The sequence below is a fragment of the Ambystoma mexicanum genome, chromosome 5p (assembly GCF_040938575.1).
Source record: "Ambystoma mexicanum isolate Mex_15411 chromosome 5p, UKY_AmexF1_1, whole genome shotgun sequence".
In the NCBI taxonomy this organism is placed as follows: Eukaryota; Metazoa; Chordata; class Amphibia; order Caudata; family Ambystomatidae; genus Ambystoma; species Ambystoma mexicanum.
Window position 1 is genome coordinate 910,019,301 of NC_090930.1, and position 24,196 is coordinate 910,043,496.

Genomic DNA, 24,196 nt, shown 5'->3' on the forward strand with positions numbered 1-24,196 from the left:
ATTTGTTCTTACCATTGCAGACGGCTGTTTGTATAGCACCCGGATATATCCAATAAAAGCCACCTCAAACCCCATTTTGGCTAAAATCAAAAACATGTAATTCCATGAGACAGAGTCAAATGCTTTTTCTGCGTCAAGGGTGACTGTGGCGGCCTTGGCATTGGGATCAAGTTGTGCAGTAATAGCGAAAAAGCTCCGTAGGTTCAGTGCAATTGAACGTGTGGGGATAAATCCTGACTGATCTGTGTGGATTAATTTATTCATGTATGGGGTCAGGCAGTTAGCTATTACTTTGGCATAGATTTTGGTGTCTGTATTTATTAATGATAAAGGGCGATAGGATGAAGGATCCTGGGGGGCTTGTGTGGTTTAAGTAGTACTGAGATTACTGCCTCCCTCGTAGCAGGTGGCAATATTCCCCTCTCAAGTGAATGCTCCCAGACCTCGAGAAGTTTAGAGGCCAATTCGGGCTTGTATATTTTGTAATATATCCGATCCCGGTCCCCTACCCGCCCATGAGTTGGCTATGGCTTGTTCAATTTCTTCAGTCGTCAACGGGAGGTCTAGTTGGAGCCTCTCCTCTTCGTCCAGGCTGGGCAATGGGATGGAGTCAATATAAACTTTGAGTTCCTCCGGATCAGCCGTATCGGCATTTGCATATAATGTGGAATAAAAATGTTTCACTAAGTCATTAATTGCTTCAAGGGATGTCTGTATCGATCCGGTAGGGTCGGATATACTGGTGATATGCCTGGCACCTATCTCGGCTCTGAGCAGAGTCGCCATAGATTTTCTGGCCTTGTTCCCTTCCCCGTATCTGCTTGCCCGGATGGGTTGTGTGATGTAATATAATTCCCTATCGGCTAGGCCTTTGTATATGTCCATTTGAGCTTGAATCTTCAGTAGGTGTTCCCTTCTCTCATTGGCGGGCTGCTGGTCTTCGAGGTCTCATAGCTCTCTTTCAGCCTGGGTAAATTCACTTCTTATGTCCCTCAATATGCCGTAAGATGTTCCAATCAGATGGCCTCTCAGCCACACCGTAAACGCCTCCCAGACCGATTGCAGGGACTGTACTGATACGCAGATAGAATTCCTCTATTTCAGTTCGGAGGGGTTCTACCACAGTTTCATCTCTCAGCATGTTAGGGAGCATGCGCCAGGTTCTGGTGGTTCTAATCTCTCTCCTTGATATTAGCCGCAAGAGGACCGGGGAATGATCAGTCAATGTCTGCGGAAGGATGTCACATTGCTCAACTTTGGCGACCAGCCCAGGTGAGCATAGCCAGTAATCAATCCTTGAACTGGAACCATGAGCTCCGGAGTAATATGTGTATTCTTTCTTTTGCGGGTGCAGTTCGCACCACACATCTACCAGAGGTAGTGTGACCATTGCTTGCTTCGGTGTCAACGCTGCTTTAGTAAGCTGTTTGCAGTGTCCTGTAGAGTGATCCAGGCCCAAGTCTAGTATTAGATTAAGGTCACCACCCCAGATCACTGTTGCAGTACCTAGGGGTGACAGCTGCTCTAATATCCAGAGGTAAAGCGCAGGGCTATCCAAGTTGGGACCATAAGTATTTACAAGAATAATATCTTGATTATGTAGTCGCCCCCACAGGATCACATAGCATCCATTGTCGTCTGTAATGGTTTTGGACACTTGAAAATTCAGTCTTTTGTGTACAACTGTGAGCACTCCTCTTGCCATAGTGGAATAGTTTGTGGCAGCTTTCACGGGACCCCCGTTTCGTGCAAATGTGTCAGTGATCTTTGCCGTAGCGTGCATTTCTTTTAGGAGGAGGATGTTCACCTTGTGCCGATTCGCATCCGTCAGAATCTTCCTAGCCTTTATTGGGGTGCTAGCCCCCTGATGTTCCAGGTGGGAAATTTAACTCCTTGACCCATATTAGCCATTGGGGTCGATGTCATGGGCGTGCCTTGGCTTGTGCTTTATTGATTGCGGTATAGTCTTGCTTGTGTTTCTCCTGTCTGAGCTTTGTATGTTATCGTCCCTACCATGATGTAGCTCATTTCCCTCGTTGATGTACTGCATCCTACTGCTTTCTCCGTGATGTGAATTGTCCATTTCAACTTGTGGGCAACAGGCCCTGTAGCCTCCCCTGCCCTCTCCCTCACTATCCCCCCAACTGGACAGTGTAGATCCCAAACTGAACTTCAACTATTGAGAAAACCCAATCGGGTGGCCCTGATTGGTGAGTCTATATATGACTCACTACCGACCAGACTGATCTGATGGCCGCTGAACCATTATTACATGAATCTAGGTGGCCTTACTTTAAGTATTCAACTTGGACTGAGTGTTCTTGCCTTTCTGTGGTTGTGGGATATTGTGCTCAATGTACCTCATGCCTTCTCCGGGGATTCAAAGAACTGTGCCCTCCCATCATATTGAAGGTGCAGTTTGGCAGGAAACAGCATTGCATATGGCATGGATCGCTCTCTGAGAGCTTTCTTAACCTGGTCGAAGGTGTGGCGCGCCGCCTGAACGCCGTTGGAGAAATTGGGATATAAGTGTATCCTGTTGGATTCATACAGTAATGTGCCCTTCTCTCTGGAGAGGCGGAGAATCATGTCCCTGTCACGGTAATTAAGAAGGCGGGCAATGACTGTGCGTGGCGGCGTGCTCGGTTTAGGAGGAGCGAGGAGAGCTCAATGGGCCCGTTCAATTAAGAATTGTTGTGAGAACTGAGCCTCTGGGAAGAGGGTGCGAATCACCTCCTCTATATGCATTTACATCGGGGAATTGATTCGCCTTTCTGACAGCCCGACTATCGTTATATTATTGCGGTGTGACCACGATTCAAGGTCATCACATTTCGTTTGTATCTGGGACAGGCTCTTTTGATGCTTTCGTTATCCTTGCCATGGGTTGTGACCGTATCCTCTACAGTGCTAATACGGGTCTCGGCCTCGGTCACACGTGTGGTTACTCCAAGTAGGTCTGCCCTGAGTGATGTCATCGTGGACCTCATTTCGTTCAACTTGGAGTTTACTGTCTCAAAGCCCGCCTGGAGGGCTGCCATATATGGGTCCGGTGAGGCGCCGGCTGACTGGCCTGCAGGATTTCATCCTTCTCGCCCTCTTGCGCAGTGTTCGTGAACGCATCCATTGGACCTTTTTTATTGGTTTTGCTGCCTCTGGGCATAACCTCTGGTATGGCTATGCGTTGGCTGGGATGCAGGTTATATGGTAAAACTTGAAGAAAAAGGGGGGGTTGTCTTTGGGGGTCAATAGCCAGAGTTAGAGAGAATGGTATCCTCAGTAGAGTGCCATCCCCCTGGCGCAGTGAGAAGTTAGGCTCGTGAAGTGAATAGCTGAGTAACCACCTGCCAGCCGCGGATAACCTTGCTCATTGGATGTCGCTGTAGGAGTGTATGTTCATGGGGGGTGATCCCACCCGAGCAATAACCCGCGCCTGTCAGTATATGGACAGGTGGGTCTCGCTGCAAGGTCCCCCCACCACTGCGTCTGGCGCAGTAGAATGAGCAAAATGTGTTTTGAGGCCAGACAATAGCACCTTCAGCTGAAGCTCTTCCCGGATAGGGTTTCACCGACCTGACGGCCCAATCATGGAGGGCGACAGGGAGAGCTCACCCTCAACCCAGAAGGCCGGCCGCTCACCCACAGTGCACACGACGGCCGCCGGGGAGGGGTAGCCAACCGCACCTGTTTACGGGTAACAAAGCGGGGCTCAAGTCACATAGCCCCAACCACACGCGGCAGTAGCCAGAGGATGGATGCCGCCACTCCCCGCCGAGAATTCACCGGTCACCAGGCCCTCAAGAGCATAGCATCTAACTTCTTTAATGCAGGCTGAATGTCCGGGCCCACCGTGGGCAAAGGATGTAGAGCCCCAGATCCGTAGCCCGCCGTCAGGGACCAGCAGCGAGGCCTGCCGGACATCTCACCAACCTCAGGCCCCAGGGTGGAGCGGAGCACAGAGGGGCGGTGGCTTAGGCGAGAGCGAGCCCGCAGGTTGCCGGATCCGGGGCCCCCAGGCGCATAGATGGATAACCAGCGGGTGAGGGGGGACTACGCAGGCCGTCGCGGGTTATCACCGCAGGGGCCTCAGCCCAGGACAGCAATCCAAAGAGTAGGCAGAATGGAGAGGTTGGTCCCAGCCCCGCTCCGCCAGACATAGAATCAAACATCCAGGGAAGATCAGCCCGCACCAGACCGCAGCTCCGCACACCGACACACCTCCTCACCATCATCTGTCAGAGCATGGACACGGCACCAGGGACCCGTAATCAGGCATCCAGCTCGCCGGCAGGCGCGAGGTCCAGGTCCCGGAGGGGGATGGGCAAGAAGGCAATCGAGGCCGCGGCTCTCTTGCAGGAAGCCTGCGGTTTCTTCGGCGCGCCGTTTCTCTGAATATATTCAGGCTAGGCAGCTCAAACTGCAGCAAAGGGCGCCTCAAAGGTGCTCGATCCGATGATTATTTAATGACCTTCCACACTAGATTCGTAGGATTTCAGTTCGGATGTGAAGGTTGCAGCGCAGCTACTCTATCAGGCAGCAATAACCGTCGGCGTCCAACAGTGCCCCCATAAAATGTGCATTTCATTTACACATATTCTACATGAAATAAATTAATTTAATGTTATTTTGTCAGCATCTGGTCCATTTAAGAGGACATTAAGTTCTACCTGGAATCAATGTCCATGTCATATAGAAACTATTGAGAGTCGCACACACATCCATCATACAAAGTTTCCTTTCTTCTAAATTCAAGTGGAGAATGGAAAGGTAAATGAAGAAAGCTTGATCATTTAGCCGAACAAACTCAACATTAAAAATAGGGATGAAAGTAATAATAAAGGTAGGATTCATTCTGAGACCATCTTATTATTATGAAATATTGTTATCAACCAGACATGGATACAACTAAAACAACATTGATTTTCAATAAAAAGTGGAATTCACGGCCGTTTCTTAACACACAGAGTACTTACAAGTGAACCATCCCAACAGACACCGTTTAGCAAACATCATGTTCAATACTTTCCATGGGCAGTTTAACAACATTGGAGCGAAGTATCACAGAAATGAAACTCAACACAGTGGCCATAATCTGCACAACCAATTGGAGTTTATGTAATCACGTCTACTAAACACCACATGGAATTAATACATTTTACATGAGTGCTTCTAGTGTTCATTCAGCAGTTAGCAGGCATTACTGGATTGTTCCAGGCCTATGGATAGTGTCCCTCTCTTTCACTGAGGTAAGAGCTGAAAAAGCATACAGCTAATTTGCAGTGCAATTATCTAGAAGGGATGAAAACTCTATTCGGTTCAGAAAGGGTTTCTTGATCAGCGTTGATGTGAGATTAGGAAGTCTGTTGGTTCCTTTGATGCACAAATTGCTCGTAGGTGCTCAGGACAGCCAAGGACAGATATAGGCTTCAATTAAGCATCACCCAAGAATGACCAGTGGGATCACTAACATGTATCCTCTACAATAGCTCTGCGCCCCCTACTGAAGCAAATCCTGCAGATTATTCTGGAGGCCAAAAAACAAGCACCTAGTTCAGAAGAGCCATTCCTTTTTTTTAGAGAATGCAAGGGTAAAGGGAAGTTATCCCAGCCCTTTCGTCTAACAGGCCCTCGGTGCATGGTGCTCACAAGCCATATGCTTTTATTTACGTGGCTTCTTTCTGCAGTATGCAATGATGCCAGGTACAAGTTCTAAGGTGCAGCACAGCCCGCTGACTCTAGCAATCAGACATTCTAGACATTCCTCTTTAGGAGTTTTTCTTGCCACATTGCCCAATTCGGTTGCAAGTGAAGTAGGGCCAAAAAGAAGACAGAGGAATATTATGCGTCGGTCAACGCCCACTCTCTCTATTGACACACGAGCATGACATGGCCGATACACGCATGTAGCATCATGTACATTGAAGGGAGCGTCCAGGCTCCATTACCCATTGAGGTTTTTGATTCTGGCACATATGACTAAAGAGAGCTTACCCACACTCACTAAAAGGACAATAGTGAGTGTGGGGAACCAAACTTGTCTGACCAAAATCTGTAGTGTATTAAATGGGCAGGTTTGTTTCATAATAATGTCATAAGAGCTAATTTCACAAGTGTATAAGTAGCTCAATAAAAACTATTTGGTATTTTTATACAATAAAATTAAATGTAATTTTCTCAATTATGAATTCTCTATCAACCTGCATGTGTCATGTGCTGGTAAAAGAGAAGATATGCAATTTACGGCAGAACCTTTTCATCAGTTGTTTCACCCAGGAAAAATATTTCCATGTAGGTGCTCACTACTGCGGATACAATTGTGTCTGCCTAACTTATACTTCATCTTGCTATTTGTCAATGCATGGGATCATCTGCACATTGTTGTAGTGTAAGAATGTCTGCAAACATATTTGGGAACGAAGCATTGGACATTGCTGATGTGCATGATCTGGCATATCTAGGAAATAGGCTGAATTACCTTTATTTTGTAAGGAATCAAAAAAAGAAAACATGTTATATGTGGACAGTTTAAAGAAAGTGTTCAGGCCTGATAGTGTGTAGAGATTCATACTGGCAACATTGTCTTTAATCTAAATATATGTATGTGTTTATAAAATCACCATTATGCAAGCGTGAATACATAATATATTACCATGATTGATCCATGCACATTTTCTTATTGATATTCTGTGTAGGGAAACATGATTTGAAGCAAAATAGGGGCTGTGTTAGGTCATACATATCCAGAACATTCTATCAACATTGACAAAGTAAAACAAAAATAAATAAATAAATAAACAAAACAGCTGGTCATTGTGTGCAATAAACGAACATTGTGATGAAGAGTTGCAAATGAATTAATCACCACATAATATCCATATGTGTATGGTTTTCGCTGCTAAATTTCAAAGACGTGCTTAGTTAAATTATTGATGAGCTAAGAAATGGATGTATCGACTTCATCAAGTGAAACACATCTACAATCATTCTTATTTATTTCCAAAAATAGATATAAGGACAATAAACGTGATCATGCTTACAGTAGCCAATTCATCAAACTTCCCAAAGAGTTCATTTAGAAGCTTCACCAGCTCTTGAGCAGTGCACTGTGATGCCAAACTAGTGAACCCCACAATGTCGGCAAATAAAATGCTGAAAAGAAAAAAAAAATAGTATTAGTGTCGCACATAATCTTAGCTGTTAATAAAAAAAGAGCAACCTGATTCACCCCTTACAACAAAAACACAATTCAATCACAATTCAATTCAACTGTTTGCAGGAGACCATCCGTAAGTGTCTGTCTTCACAACATTTGAAAAAGGTGGTCGCAATTTAGATGTGACATATATTGTACAGTTTCTTCATTTGTAAAACTGCAGAGGAAACCAGATTGTGAAGGCGTGGGATCACTGGAAACCCAACATATAGGAACTGAGGAGAATGTGCCCTGAAGTTAACATAATCTCTCTGCGACTTTGGTTCCTGGCACAAATGTCATGGTGTCTACTTGGCTCCTCATCCTCACTCCCTTCATGGGTGGAATGCTGCTTCTCTCTGAACGTCTTAATCAATGCATGTGGGTGTTTGAGTGTGTGTGTGTGTGTGTGCGTGCATGCATGTGTTTGTGTGCGTCTCATGTTTTACCTGACCCCTCCATTTACCCAAGACACGTGCGCGCTTTTCCTTTCAGTGCTTTTGCGTTCACATGCTGCTTGTCCATTCTGCGGTGTTGGGCTTGTGTCGAATATTTATCTGCCAGTGCATTCCACATACCACTGGCAGAAATATCCAGCACCACTCTCTTGTTTCAATCCCTGGACTTCTTCCTCCATAGGGGCAGAGGAGGCTGGCGAGGATCATAGACCTTGGGCGATCTCGCATAACGTCTGTGGAGAGGATCTACAGTAGGGACGACACATTCCTGAAGGCCAAAGTGGTCAAACCCACTGCTGTTGCTGAACCAATGAAACCTACGTTATTTTGGGCTAAAGCTGAGAATGAGAAAGGAACATGTATTCCCTTAATGCACTTGAAATGAATCACAGTCCAACCTAAGGAAAGACTTGTCTTTTGTCTTTCATCAACTGTGAAGTTATTGGCTGAATTTAACTTTCTGGCTGCTGTTTATGCCAGCATTTCTATGTACCATTTTATCTACAGTAATCTACAATGGCAAAGGGATTTACACTTGTACAAAAATATATCAATATTAATTTCATCATTTGGCAACTGTCTGAAGAGAGACTACATATCTTTTTATTTTCAATATCTTAACAACGTCCATGAAAGGATCAATTTTACTATGAGAAGGAAATTGGCAGAAATTAAATTCTTAGATGTGAAAATAAAGAAGACAGGTAATACACTAGAAACAACCTCGTTTGTATTGTTATTTGAACAGGTTTCCACAAAAATGCCTTGCACACAGGACACAGACATCATTCAAATCTAACAGCAACCCTCCACTAAAACAACTATTTGTATACACCTACACCTGTGAGTGCCCCTAGCTTCCTAATTACTGTTCTTCTCCCCACAATGTGCTTCTCACTAATAATGCATTCACTCCCTACTCCTCCTTCTACTCACCTCTCCCTATGCTTTCTCCAATCGCAATATGATATGATGGGTTATTTATAACGTGCATGATACCCAGAGGTTTCTAAGCGTGGACTCAGGGATTGAACCTATGTTGCTCCATGTCGTCTTGCTTCCAAGGCGAGCATGTTGCCCACGAGCTATCCTCCCGAGACCTACTTGAGATACTACTTCCTTCTTTCCTATCCCTATAATAAAAGTCACAACTCTTAACTCACACTACTTCATTTCTCTTCCACCTCTTTCCAGCAAATAAGGCCAACAAGCTAACCATCCCTCCACTAACACCGATCTACCTCATCTCTCTTCCTCTGAGACTCAAATTCTATACTCTTCCTTACCTCATGAACTGAACATTGCACTCTGGAATGCTCAGTCTGTATGTAAGAAAACGTTCTTTATCTCTCACTACTTTCACTCCAGCTCTCCTCCTCTAGACTTTCTTGCGATCACTGAAACATGGATTTCTCCATCTGACACTGCCACATTGGTGGCCCTACACGGCTCCAAACTATCTTTTATTCACTCTCCTCAACTGACATGGCAGAGGTGGAGGTGTCAGATACCTACTCTCTTCCTGCCTCAATGCCTCACAAATCTCCAATGCCATGTCCTCTCCTAACACTTTTGAATTCATCATTTCTACTATTGTTCTGCCTTACTCTGTTTACATCATCTCCATCTATCACCCTCCTGGTCCCACTGGACAATTCTTTGATGATCTTGGGCAACTCCTTGTTTCTCTTTCCACTAGAAATCACCTCATTCTCGTAGGTGAATTTAACCTTCCCTCTCCAACGACCTCTCAGAAATCTGAACTTTAGTATTTTCTTAATGACCACACTCTACACTCTATCCATAACTAACCTGCCCACACAGGGGTAACTCTTTGGATATTATTTATTCATCTCCACCTCAGACTAATACTACTGTCACACATCCATATCAGATCAATGAAACGTGTCCACCACCATCTCCTTTCCACCCTCTGACCTTTCCTCACCACTTGCTTCACCCATTACTAGGAGGAAATGTAAACCGTATGTCACTCCCCCATTTATCTCCGACCTGCATGTGTCACTCTCCTCCTTCACACCTGATGTCTCTTCCTCCAACACTACCTTCTCCAGCTTCCAATCCCTACTATATGGCTCATTATCCTCTCACTTCCCACAGCTTACTTTCACCCGTAGGTCTCAGCATTCTCAGCCATTGGTCACCTCATTCACATGCTCTCTCAGAACAGACATGTGTCGGCTGCTGTACAAATAAAGGTATACCCACACGCATGAGGACATGCAACTCTACCTCTCTGCTCTGAACTCTCTCAAGTCCATTCTTCATAGAGCAAAAATAGGAATTCTGCCTAAAACTCATTCACTCTCACTTCAACCATCCTTGCCGGCTACAGGGCTCCCTAAACTCACTTCTCATTGCTACTAACTCTATGACTATCAACTCCACTCTCAAAGCTAATAACCTAGCTGAATACTTTTCTGCAAAAATTTCCATAACTGGAGACTCTGTCCTGACCTTCCTTACACTCTTCATACATTTTACAATCAGCTTCTTACTCTACCCTCATCCTCTGACTCTATCTCCCCCTTTAGTCACACTAATAATGACAAAGTGCTATCTGTACCGATGAAGGCTAACCCATATTGTGTCCAATTAGACCCGCATGCTCCTCAGCTGGTAAAGCCTATTGCCTCTCTAGTGGCCTCTCACATAGCTGAACTCTTTAACCAGTCCTTCAACTTCACTTGCTTTCCCTCTGTTTTCAAAACAGCCATGGTCATCCCTCTCCTAAACAAAAGAGTTGTGTTCAACTATCTTACCAATTTCTTAGACATTCACAACCTGCGAGAACCTGTACAAGCAGGTTTCTGCTACTGTCACTCCACGGATCTGTCCTCATGAATGTGTCCAACTTCGTACCATCTCTTTGTGGATGACACCCACATCTTCTTCTCCTCCTGAACTCTCCTCTGATCTCTCTATTAAAATTTCACACTGTCTCTCTGCATTACATTTTGGGGGGCTTGAGACTGTCTGATGTTAACCTCTACCAAAATAGAGGTGCTCTGCTTCCCTGTCAAAACCCAAAACTCTCTCTCATCTCTTTCTCTGCCAATCCAGTTCCCACCTGACAAGCTCCCCTACTCTTCTTCAGCTAGAAATCTCAGCACCATTATGACCCTTTGCACACCTTCTCTACTTTCATCTCCAAAACTGTAACAGCGGCTCGCCTCAACCTCCTAAATTTTAGGAAAATTAGGCACCACCTTCCTTTCAACATCACCAGGCATCTCTTAACCACTCTTGTGCTCTCTAAACTGGACTACTTTGCCAACATCCTCTTTAGTTTCCCCAACTATGTTTCTGTCCTCTTGACAAGATCATTAACTTTGCTTCCTGGACTCTCTTTGAACTCCCTCACTTCACACCCACTTCCTAATACTTTCACCAGGTTGCATGACTAATGATGCAAAACTCTCGCTTCTGCCCCTTCTCTCTTCTTGCTCTACTTGCATTGAATTCTCTTCCCCCGGACATCTGAGAACCTGCCCACACAGATTTGTTCAAAACCAAACTAAAAGCCTGCCTACTCGCCTCTGAGTTACCCTCCTAACCTACCTCTAATCTGCATGCTAGCAACATTTTTTCTCTCACTTCTACCCTGCCTCTGTTCCTCACTTCCTCTTCCTCCACTCTAGCACTTCACCTATCATAATCACATTGCGAGCACAGCTGGCTGTACTGCAAACTTGCACTTACAAATGTCCAATGTTCATTGTCCCTAATCTATTCATATCTTCTTACATATGTACTGTCTACGGTCACTGTTCCATTTATGCCCCTACACAACCTGGTGAGACTGTCCCTCAAACTCACCCCATTGTAAGATGCTCACCAGATTTAGTCAAATCTGATTTCTTATCTATTATACGTTCTTTTGTGATCAAAAGAGCATTGTTCCTCTGTGAATAAATACATAAATAAATACATAAATGAATAAAGCTATTTATTGAGTGTAAACCTTGCTTCAGGAAGCAATGGAGTGCTTTACAATCATAGGGGGGAAGAACATGGTGAAGGAATCAGAGAAACAGGGAGCAGGGAGCTAAGAACAGGGGAGAAGGTTAGCAATTGGTAGCAAGGGATCTACAAACAACCAGGGGATGAAATAATGGGTAGCTGATCACCCAGTCAGAGGTCGGGTGGGGAGTGGAGGGTGAACCTTCCTTGAAGAGGAGGGTCTAAAGCTCCTTCCTGAACTGTACACATGAGGAGCAAGTCTGATGTTGATGGGGAGATGGTTCCAGAGTCTTAGGGCATAGACAGAGCTAGCATGTCTTCTGCTTCTTTCCTTCCAGCACCTGCAGTGTTCAAGTGTGTCCTTACTTCTGGTAGATGGTAGGCCTCCGGAGATGCTGAGTCTCTCAGTGAAGTAACCTGGGGACTTCAGGCTAACAGCCTTCTAAATTATACAGCATGATTGCAGATGATATAGGTTTGCAGTGGGAGCCAGTGCAGTTTGATGGGGTCCGAGTGATGTGTTTGAACTTGTGGAGTCCTTTGATGAGTCATGCAGGGTGCTAGTGTAGTTGCGGAAGGCCTTCCGAAGGGAGTTGTCACCATCCAGGTGGAGAGGAACAAAGCTTGGACAGCAGATCTGATGTTTTTGTCTGGGATGAAAGAATTGATTTTTTGCAGGAGAGAAAGTTCGTACCAAGCTATTGGTGCATTCCGTGCTATGTGCGGCTTGAAAAAGAGGTATCTTTTGATGTTGAACCTAAGAGCGCAGGTGGACAGCTGAGGTGTGAAGCTATAAAAGTTCACATCAGAAAACAAGGTCTGGATGTCAGGGTGCTTGGTGTTGTTTAAAGAGAACATGCCACAGGGGGATAGTCCCAAGCAAACTTGGTGTAACAGGTCCAATCCTAATTATTGTAACAACTGAAAATGATTATTAGGACATGTTTTTGCCACATTCACTAGTCTGTTTCTATACTATGTACTTGCCAATTTGGTGGTAAACTTGGATATGAATTAAAACATATAAATTAACTAAATTCATGGAAGCAAATAATATGGCCAATTTCATGTTGATCAACTATAACATGAGTTATATTACGAGCACAATTGTTGGCTAAGTTTAAAAGTAATAATACAGATTTGGAATGTTAATACATGTCAATCCAATAAATAATGTATTGCGGTAATATGAAGACTCGTGAATATTCAAACAATATATTTGGCTAAACGAAATTCATATCTGACCAATGTATATGCTTCACTTGTCTGGAATAACATGCACCAGAACACACAATTTTACATGTAGCTTTACAAACATTTTAGAAGCCTGGCACAATGCTATCAAGCATCAAAGACAAGTGTTAAAGATACTGTGAAGAATCCCTGACGCCCTAGCCAGATTTTTGGAACCATAATGGCTTGTATGCCCCCCTTCTCAAACCTTTTCTTCAAAAACATATCCTTGAACACTGACATTGTGGCCAATATGTTGCCTGAACACTGCTGCTCATCACCCATAGTGCCCGTTTATTAAAGTCTGCATTTTCTGTGTTTCATTTACAGAGATGGGCTTTTCTATTTTTTTCTAATTAGTTATCTCGCATTTTATTGTTTGATTAGATGTTTATACATTTATAGAACCTTCCTTAGAAATTCTTATATTTTGAACTTAACCTCTGCTACCTCACAAGGGGAAGAAAGAATCCCTTACAGGCTGTGCCTAATTCACCTTTATGATTGGGATCACTGCTGCTTTAGTAGTAGTGAGGGGTTAAGTAGGCAGTGCGATGAACCAAAATATGAACTTGGCCCAATGACTGACATGTTTCAAAGGTGTTTACTACAAGTAAATGAAAACTGCTATCTTGCCCTATCTCTATGAGGGAAGTACCCTACCCAGAAACTAAAATTAATGGTGGCCCACACAAAAACAAAAACAGTCCCTAGTTTAAAATCATATCCAACTAATTTGACCCAACCATGTTGGATAACTTAACTAAAAAGAGTGGCTGAATCAATGGCCTCTATTTTAAGCTTCTGCCTGGCCCAATCACATGGATGGTCTGTCGATAGCTTCAAGTTTGTCAATATGATAAAACAGTTCACCACTTTCTGCAAGCTTTGCCAGAGACGTTTTTATGGGAGGGCAAACGGGGCACTTGCCCAGGGCCCCCAACTTTGATGGGGTCCCCACACGGCTGCCTGATCTAAAGAAGTAAGATTCCATTGTTCACCAGACTTAAATAACACACGCCAGGATATTTGATGGCATGCTGCTGAGGCTCTACACCTATTGGCTCTCTGTTTTGACAAGTACATTCTGCCTTGTTCACTTCATTATGTAATGCTTTCTGTGTTCACTGTCGTATATATAGTATGTGTTCCGTATGGCACAACTCCTGTAGCTTTCTTTCCTTCCTGAGGGAATTATGCTGATTATGTGCAATAGCCAAAGTTGAAATGCATATTGATACACTGAGTGCCACAATAGTTCAGAAGTTAGCTTAGTGTGTTAAGCACTCATTGCAGAGATATGTGTTCATATGCAAGATTAGAATAGCACATTCCAGCACATTCCAGCAAGCCTGGCTGAGCTTTTTCGAGGTTTGAAGTTTATAAACCTGCCTGCCTATTATCGCCAATGTACGTGCACCAGATAGGAGTTGCTATAAATATTAACATGTCATCTGTATGATGAAGGTCTAGAAATCGGTTTGTTCAGATGTGGTGTTGTAAAACCTAGGCAACCACCTCCAATGATGAGCATAAACCTTTACACCAAGTGGTGAATAAGTATCCAAATTGAAGACTGTGGAACCTAAGTGTTCATGCTTGCATCCTGGATTTGCAAGCAGGAGATTCAGTGATCCTGGTCAAATCATGTAATATCTCTTACATTACTGTGCCGTCTTCTCTGATGTCTGCCTTCTGGCACACTGGTGGCATCATTTAGCCCATTACCAGTGGTTGAAGTGTATGAAAAGAAATAGTGGAACTATGTTCCCTACTTGCCTCCCCCCACGTCGCCCAAACCCCATCACCAAGCTCTGTCCCACGCGCACTATAACTCTCCAGACAAATGCGTTTACTGTTTAAGGGACCGTTCAGTGTACTGCAGTGCAAGCTTCAACTTCTTCCGGCACTTCCATTCCGGAATGGTTTCTTTTAAAAATAAAAGTATAGGAACAGTAAATCTAAATAAATAAAAAAAGGTAGAGGAACAGCTCTCCCACCCGCTCCTGCCCACTTCGTCCACTGGCTATTAGTTGATCTTTTTTCTTATGTAGGCCATTTGAGTGGAAGGGGTGGTAGACAGAAGAGAGCGGACAAGATGTTGTAGGCCTCGGGCAGGCATATTTTAAGGTCTGCTTGTTTGACACAAAAACGGTTTGCTTTTTTGTAAAAGTCAAACATTTTTTTCTGCACATTTATAAATTACAATTTCACAAATCAGTGTTTTGGAAGTATTTAATTATTAAGTTAAAATCATTCCCATTTTGTATAACACCCTTCTGTAATATTTATTTTAAAAAAATGTCATGTTTGGTAATGTGATTTGTGTACTTTCGAAGCCCGTTTTATAAAATTAGATTATTTTAGTTCATGGTAAGAATTGGAAAAGAAAGTGTTCAAATGCAGAAATTGCAATGTTGGCGCACATCACAGCTTCATCCCTTAACTAATGTGTTATCCTGGGCATCTCATTTAATCTTGTATTGCATAACCTCTCAAAATTGCCAGTCCTAAACCTTTCAAAATTGGGAGCCCTGCAGAGGGATTTCCTTTTCAGGATATGATCTTCAAAAAAGCATCACTCATGGTTTCACTGGCTTCAGTGTTGCTTAAACTATAATAGGGAGCATTGATAAATTGCATACTACAGGCATACGTTCCTTTGATCTCTAATGACAACACTATTTGAAAACAATGTCCCACTTCTAATCTCTGTCTGATTGGATACAGACACCATCCTGGTAGCTTCTAATCTGCATTCACTATCCATGCTATGGTATGTGTAGCATTCTCCTTCCTTCCAATTGGTCTCCTCTATCAATGCTTGAGTACTTTTGCATTCTGTAAGGCAGATAATGTGAGTTCTCCATTCTGGGTTACATGTGCTTTTTACATACGGTCCTGCATAAATACTACAGGCTGCATACCTTCCTGGATGTTATTGATAAAAAAAAATCTACTATATCTTTGCTAGAACAGAAGTAACCACTTCGTAGACTCCTAATGTTGGCCTTCAAATGCTACTTTTTTATCATCCTGATTAGAGCAAGAATGAACAGGTTAAGGGGGCTCATAGGTAAACATGCTTATTTTGAATCACTTCATTTCTTTGGTTTGTTGGAGGGGAGGGCAAAGATGTTGTGTGCAGGGCCCCAAAAGTGCTTAAAATGGCCCTGGGCTTTGCTGGTCAAAAGAAAACATCCTCTGCTTGGTTCTCCCTTCCTCTGGAAAGCAGGTTTTATTTTAGAACCTCCAAGGTTCCCTTTTAATACAGTTCTCTTTATAGCAATTGCATGGCTCTTGGACTTCACAAAGTCTTGCAGCTCACTTGCAAACTGGCAGTCTCTCACGTAATCCACATAAGGTGCTTTCTTACTCAGGTTTCTCAGCCTCCCATAGCCTCGATGGCTTTCATAGCTTTGATGCAGAGTGTTCATATCCCCTTCACTCTGGCTCACATGGAGCGCTAGCCCATTTGGGTTCCTAAGGGCCCTGTAACCTTATCAGCTCTCCCAGCCTGGATGCAAAGTTTTCTTAACTATTTCAATCTTATTCAGATAGGGCCCTTGCCTGTTTGGGTTTCTCAGGATCGCATTGGCTTTCCCCGCCTTGATTCAAAGTTTTCGTACCTATCTCATTCTGTTGTTTAATACCTTTATTCGGCATAACCCATATCGGTAGAGACACAGCAATGTTTACACTGATAAACAAGCTACAAGGTAAAAGGAAAAACAGTGTTAAAATAAAAACACAATTCATATGCTGCTAAAATAAAAACCACAGGGAGCAACAAAAAACGTGTTGATACAACAAGTCATCTACTATCAAAATATACAATGCCAGAATCATTTAATGAAAACAATCTTGTACAAGTGTTCTGATTCATCTCCACGGGTTCAGGCAATTTGGCTTAGGGTCTTGTTCCTCCTCAGCCAGGATCTATTAATGCATTTGTGACAAAATGAGCCAATGAGAGGTCCATGGAGTTCTTGCATAGGTAAATAGCTCCATGAATGGTGAGAGCACCGTGCAATCTAAAAAGGAGTTTCAAATAAGTGATTCTAAGATCTTTCAGTTTATCACAGAAGAGTAAGAAATGCTCCATTGTTTCATCTACATTTTCACACATTGGGCAAAGAGTGCTAGGTGATCCAGACCAATTTTCGATGATGTCTCACACGGGCAGGGATCCTAAGCGTAGCCTCATAAACAGTGCCTTTGCATAAACCGGTTTAATGGTGTTCAAATAGTTCTTGAATCCCTGTGACTCTTTAAGTGCTAAATAGGTCGGGTCTATGGCCAGAGCGAGAGTCAACACCCTCACCTTTAGCTCTTTGTACCTAACAAAGGCTTTTTCCAATATGATTTTTGAATTTTGGTCCATCTGCCGGGGGTTTTGCCAATAGGCAGAAAGACCCATCTGGGACAACCAGTTTCTTACGTGCACCACCCAGGGGATCTTCTGTCATCCCCTCAGTGATAGGACATGCTCCAATGTCAGGCAACATGGTTCTATGTCCAGACTACCCCAGATCCTGACCCAATAGAAAACCAGCCTGATGGGAGTTTACGATCCATACATGCAGAACTAGTGGGGGTGCTCTGTGGGAGCAGGAGGATTGCCTTTAGAAAATTATTTTCTGTATTCCGATGGCTAATTCCTCTGCATGCTCCCATACCTCGGCTCCCTACATGGCTGACGCCTTTGCCTGTGCCTGTTATCGGAACAGGGCTGGCCCCAGAGCATCCCTATCATGTTTAGCATAATAGGCTTTAACTGCCCCGCTTGCTTTCTCCAAGACAATGTTTGCCATGGACACATGGTTTTCCCAACACCCCACCCCTTGGAAAACTGAACCCCCAAATAATTATACCAGTCCACCTGTTCCAAGGTGGTACCATTCGACCGCGGATTCACATTTTTTGGCCTGGTTGATTAAGGTGAAAAAAACATTACTTTAGTTTTCATGGCGTTGATTTCCAAACCCAATTTTGCGCACTGGGATTCAAAGATTGTCAGGGCACGCCACAGGCCCATTGGGGAGGTGGGGAGGAGGACAGTGCCATCCATGAAAAAAGGACTGGGCCACGTTCACTCCCCATCATGGGGGAGTCCACATTCTCCTGTTGTATCATCACTATTATTGAATTTATAAAGGCAAAATAGAATTGGTGCAATAATGCATCCTTCACAGACCCCTCTGGCCATCCTAAAGTAGTCAGTCACCTCACCCCCAAGACCCCACCCCACCTCACCACTGCCTTTTTCTTTTCATAAAGAAGTTGGATTGGGGGAGTAATTTTTCAGGAATGTTTTTACTCCTTAAGACCGCCCAAAGGGACTATCTGGGCACACTGCCAAAGGCAGCCTTCAGGTTTGTTTGTTTGTTTGTTTTATTCATTTGTAGTGCACTCCAGACCCGAGAGTATCAGGGCGCAAGCGCGACAAGGATATTCTAAGCTTGGTTACATTGCTGTACAACATTTACAAGTTTATACAAAGGTAATATAGGTGCAGGTACAAGGCAGGTGCATTAACAACAAAATACAAACTGTACATAGGAGGCAAGAATCAGAAGTTACCAGTCATTTTCCTTTACCCAATGGATATAATTGCACCTGAAGTGAGGGTAGGTTTGGGCTATTCTTAGAGATGGAGGCAAGGTGTTCCAGTTTTGGGCCGCTTTCACCTGGAAGCTATTCCCTCCAGTTTTGGATTGTTTGAATATGGGCACTGTGAGGAAGTTGGAATTCACAGTTCTAGTTCATCTGTTAGGGGTGTACCTCATGAATCTGTCTATAAGGTAGCGTAGAGCTGCATTATTAAGGCATTTACGCATAAGTGAGGGTACCTTCAGCAAAATTTTGTCAGTAGTAGTAAGCCAGTTGTTGGCTCTCCTGGTGTTGGTGATATATTCTTTTTTGGGGATGCTCAGAGCTGCTCTGAGAGCATTATTTTGCAAAATTTGGATTGTGTTTATAATATATTTGTTGAATCTGACATATAGGGCATTACAATAATCCAGTTTAGATAGGGTGAGGGCTCTGGCTAGGGTGATGGAGCTGTGAGTTGAGAGGAAGGGTTTGGCTGCTCTGATTAGTTTGCAGGTGTATGCTGTAGAGGAGGCCATGGAGCTGACCTGTTTGTTAAAGGAGAGGGTGGTGTCAAGGTAAAATCCCAAGGCTTTAACTTCCTTGGCCACATTAATGAAGTTACTGTCTATGAAAAAGCTAGAGTATTTATAGTTTGTTTAAGTTAAGGGCGGTGCCCAAGATGATGAGCTATGTCTTGTCATCATTCAGGCATAGACTGTGAGCGGCCATCCATGCCGAGATGATGAGGTACACCTTGTTCACCAAGGCCAAATCCTTGTTGTAATCTCCCATCAACGGGATGAGGATCTGGGTATCATCAGCCTAGTTGGTATAGGTGATACCAAGACCATCAAGATCGTCGAAAAGGGGCTTTGTGAACACATTGTACAGAGTGGGGGAGACACATGAGCCCTGGGGGACCCCACAAGTGATGGGGATGGGGTTAGCAGAGGCTGTGGTGGAGAAGACACGCATGGATCTGTTGTTGAGGAATAATTGAATCAAGCCGATGACCTCTTGCAAAAAGTGGGCTGCTGAGTTGAGATGGTTACAGAGTACTTTATGGTCCACTAAATCAAATGCTGCTGAAAGGTCAAGTAGAAGTAGTAAGGCAGTCGTCCTGTTGTCTCTGAGGGTGTCAATGTGGGCCTTAAGGTCGATGAGGGCTGTCTCAGTCCTGTGTTGTGGTCTGAAACCTGATTGTCGTATTCCCAGGAGGTGATTTTTTTCAAGGTATTGCTGTATTAAATACGAAAGCCTTGTGGACAAGGCAGAGGGTTTTGAATGATAGATGTCCGGTAAAAAGATACCATCCCTGTCCCCTGGGCCCCACTGGTCCTAACACAATGAACATGATTATGTGTATATGCAAGGCGCTGCACATTCATACAGCAATCACTCTATCATTCACATGAGCATCCATCACCATACACTCACTCATAACGCATCCATACACATGTTTAAATAAAAACAATGAACATAAACGTACCTTCTGCATTGGCCTGTGTGTGGGTGCTGCTCCAGCTGCTCTGTCCGTATGTGCGAGGAGGCGCAGGAGCTCCCCCTCGGACATACAGACATGCAGTGCCCCAGCCAGCATTTCCAATGAGCTATGCAATGCTGGCGAAGCAAAACGCCCCAGCACTTGCATGGCTCAGTGAGCATGTGCGGCTGGGGAACTAAACTGAACTGTCAATGGGAAACAGTGTTTCCCTTTGACAGTTCAGCCAGCCCAGGAGCACTCCATTAGCTGGATAAAGCAGCTGAGGGAGTGCTCACTGTTTCACTGGGCAGGCTCCTTAGCTCCTCCATAATGGGTGAGGGGCCACTATGCAGTTAGTAATGTTGACCATTGTTGCTGAATATATCACAATTTACAAAGCACCCCTTTGCGTACTATTGAAACAGTGGGCTTCATAACTACTCTGGCGGTAGCTGTGCCGGTAAAACCGGCACGGCTGCCACTGGAGTTGCATCCGGGTCTGGCACCCGCGAATGGGCAATTACTAGGTCATGCCGAGTTAGGCGGACATGATAATTGCCCTTTCGAAGGTGCCGGTAGATCCCCATTCCCATTTGAGCCCCATATGGCTCAAATGGGAAGGGGGAGCTCGGATGCACCGGCACCGTTAATAACGGTGCCGGTGCATCCGACGAGCTGAGGTCAGACCTGGCGGGGGCTGTCAAGCACCCACGAGCACAACTCTTACTATGACGGAACGGTAGCAACGGTGCCGGTAGCTTACCAGCACCGTTGTTACTGGTTCGCCATAGTAGTAATGAGGCCCAGTCTGTGACTAAAGGAATGAATATCCATTTACAACTGTGGGCCACTTTTTCATTGTTGCCTGAGACAGTTTCATGCTTCAGCCCGCCCATGTGGGCCACCCCTGCCCATTTCTTCCAATCTAAAAAAAAAAAAAAAAAAAAAAAAAAATCTTTTTTCATGCTGAGCTCTCAGGGCCCCCCTGGGATGCACCCGCGGACCCCTAGGGGGTCGCGACCCACAGTTTGAATACCACTGCTGTATTTGAAGAAAGGCTGTCTTGTCTAAAATTTTGAGCAAGAAGGGGACGGTAGCAATAGTTCTGTAGTTTGTGGGCGTTGAAGGGTCTCAGGAGGGTTTTTTAAGAAGGGGGAGAACCCAAGACTCTTTGAGGTTACTGGGTATGGGCCCTGAGGAGAAGGATGAGTTAATGAGTTTGGTGATGAAGGGTGAAAGGTCTCTAGCAGCGTCTTTGATAATTTGTGCGGGGTAGGGGTCACCTTGGCAAATTGAGGTTTTGAGGGTGAGGATCATTTTTTCAACCTCTAGTGTTGATACTTTGGAGGAACTGAAGCGGAGGGGGGGTTTAGGTGTAGGAAATTGGGGAGGAAGGGGGTGTTGGCTGCATAGGCGGTACGGGTTAAGGATTCTTTCTTGTTATTGATTTTGAAGACCCCAAAAAGGTTGGTCTAGGTAATCCTGAGGCTAGATGGAATTTAAAACATTGATTGACAGTGCTTTTTCCTGCTTGGAAGCCCACCTGGAAGTGGCTTAACTGCTTAGTTTCCTTGACTCTTTCCTTGACTCTTGCTACAAGGTGCCGGAGAATCACCTTGGCAAATGTTTTCTCCATTGTATCCAACATTAAAATTGGTCGAAAATTGCTGGGGTCTGCCCTGTCCCCCTTCTTAAATATAGGGACTATCACTGCCGTGGTCCAAGTTTCAGGAACCCAATCGCAAATACTGATTGCGTTAAATAACCTTGTAAATACCAGTACCCAAACAGTTATTTCCCTTTTATACAGGTCCACAGGGACTCTGTCCCGACCTGGGGCTTTTCCACCCTTCTGGGTAGCAATGGCCCGTGCCACTTCTCCCATTGAGAAGTTTAAAAGCTTTACAGGGTCTGTTCATGGAATTAAGGCCGTAGAAGAGATACTCATTGGGGACCATTGGACCAAACGGTATCAGGTAATATTGTCCCCATATATAATGCCGCCATATATATAGTTGCTGGGAAACGGAATAGGCAACATTATATATCAGGACAATATACATGGTAAATGGGAGCAGGGGTTGTGGGGGCGTCCCCCGATCCCTTTAAAAAAATATGGGGGTTGCGGGGGTGTCCCCCGCAGGTTCCATATTGTAATATCTCAGCAAAAGAAGGTGCCATTCTTGTATGGCAACATTTTTCCGGGGTTATTATCACATGGAACTGACCAAACTAGGTTGATCACTGTACACATTCTCAAAGTGGGTATGCTACTTTGTGGGGTTTATGCTTTCTGGCAGCATAACGTCACCCTTTAGGTCTGAATCGGTGATCAGTCACCAGAAGCCTACACAACCTTAAACTCAACACGCTCCTGGGTGGCTAGCCACCATTCCTGCATGTACCAGGCCTTTTATGAACCTATGAGTGACTTATAGGATCTTCTCATTGACTGAAGAAGGATCCTATCCACAGCGGCCCAACCACTCATATATGCAATAAGGGCCCTCTCTGCAAATGAACATTCCCTATCAAACCAAGCAACACCCTTTCTGTTTCATTCTAATTCACAGGGGTGCTTGCCTACTTGGGTTTCTCAGGTTCCTGTAAGCTTGTCGACTTTCCTAGCCTTGATTCAAAGTGTTCATACCTCTCTTGTTGTGATTCACAGCAGCCGCTTGCCCATTCGGGTTTCTCAGGTCAAGCCAAAGAGATGGAAGGATTGTCACTGATTGGTATAGTCAAAACAGAGGGAAAAACAGTTATTTTAAAGTCTCATGTAGGCAGACAATGGGCCTCATCCTAAGTTTGGCGGTCTGAAAACAAGGGTACTGGTAAGCTCACCGGCACCCTTGTTTCAGGACAGGCAAACTGTGCGTTGGCCTGCTGTGGCCGCTGCGCTCGATAGGTCTGCCCCTGCCTGGCGCAGCAGTTACAGTAGGCAATCCCTTCACGTAAGCACCGGCACCATTAGCAAGGGTTCCAGTGCTTCCGAGACTCAGCTCCCATAGAGTCCCATAGGACTTTATAGGACTCATACCTATCAGGGGTAGTCTCTCCAGGGGATCGTTTGCTTTCCTCTTGCTGCTTGTCTCGTCAGGTTATGTGCCTCTGGTGTAGAGCACAGGGATCCAAGCTCTCAGCAGTAACCTGGTCTCAGCGCCAGTTACAGGGCCCCAGGCCCACCACAGCTTCCCCCGGTCGCACCACCAGAGGAAACGGGTGCTTCCTCATCTCTGCCTCTTTGCCCAACCTTGGCTACTTAGTCTGATGGGATGCCAGTCTTCTGGCATCCGGCTAGAATTTGGTTTGCCCCTCCCCCAATGCTACTGCATGCTCTGCGGTCGAGCGTGGCTTCCCCAGGACATCTCCTCTCTATGGGCTCACCTCTCCATAGGAATCACTCTTCTTCCTGTGTAGGAGTCTCCTCTCCATCCACAGTCCCACCTGGATTTTCTTTTCTTTTTTGCTGATGTTTTTGGTCTTTTATTCATTTTAGTGGCATAACCCTGAGTATTTTTTGCTGCACCAATATGGCACCCATTGGCCACCTCGCACTTTAATACGCACCTCAACTATGGAATTACTTTAGCAAGTACCTCCAAGATCCAACCACTTCAGAAACGCAGGGGCAGATGTGCCAATATTTTATTCAGAAATCACAGATGGGGGTTAACCAGAATGGAAGCCACAAAATATTAGAACCTATTAGAACTCGCGCTTTCCCATGACCTGCCTCCCTTTCCTGCGGAGACTCTTGTGATGAACCCCAATGCTCAGTAACCAATCTCACCTGGATGTATGTATGTCATCACAAACAAAAAGGGTATGTCCTTCTTCTTTAGCTGCGGCGCTCAGAAAAAATCCAACATTTCCTTGAATCCAAAGTGATGGAAGGAATGCCACTGGTTGGTGTAGTCAAAACAGGATTAAAAACAAAGTCCTGTGTAGGCAGACAATATATTCTGGACTGTGAGGTCCTTATCAGGCTGGGAGTCCTTGTCCCCGAGAGGGGACTCACTCCCAGTGAGGTCCCATTTGGCCAGACCCCCAAGGATGGCCTTGCATAGTGGGTTCACCATCCTAGCCTCACAGGGGCTTACTCCCTTCTGGGGAGAAGTAGCAAATTGCCCAGAATCATCACAGCGGTTTAGCCACTACTCATCCCGGTACTCCTGCAGAGTAGTAGCCATTTGGTTCACATGTTCATATTGACTGATGTACACATTTGAAATGGGCATAGCTTGTGTG

At 44.7% G+C, this 24,196-nt stretch overlaps 1 protein-coding gene across 2 annotated transcripts in view; it reads right to left on the bottom strand.

Annotated features, from left to right (window-relative positions):
• ADCY1 (adenylate cyclase 1) overlaps nt 1-24,196 on the bottom strand; it is a 2,048,432-nt gene that overhangs the window by 1,205,701 nt on the left and 818,535 nt on the right. For both annotated transcript variants that reach the window (XM_069613341.1, XM_069613342.1), the window contains exon 4: nt 7,038-7,149. In XM_069613341.1, coding sequence (XP_069469442.1) covers nt 7,038-7,149 — 112 coding nt within the window. The remainder of the gene's footprint in view (nt 1-7,037; nt 7,150-24,196) is intronic.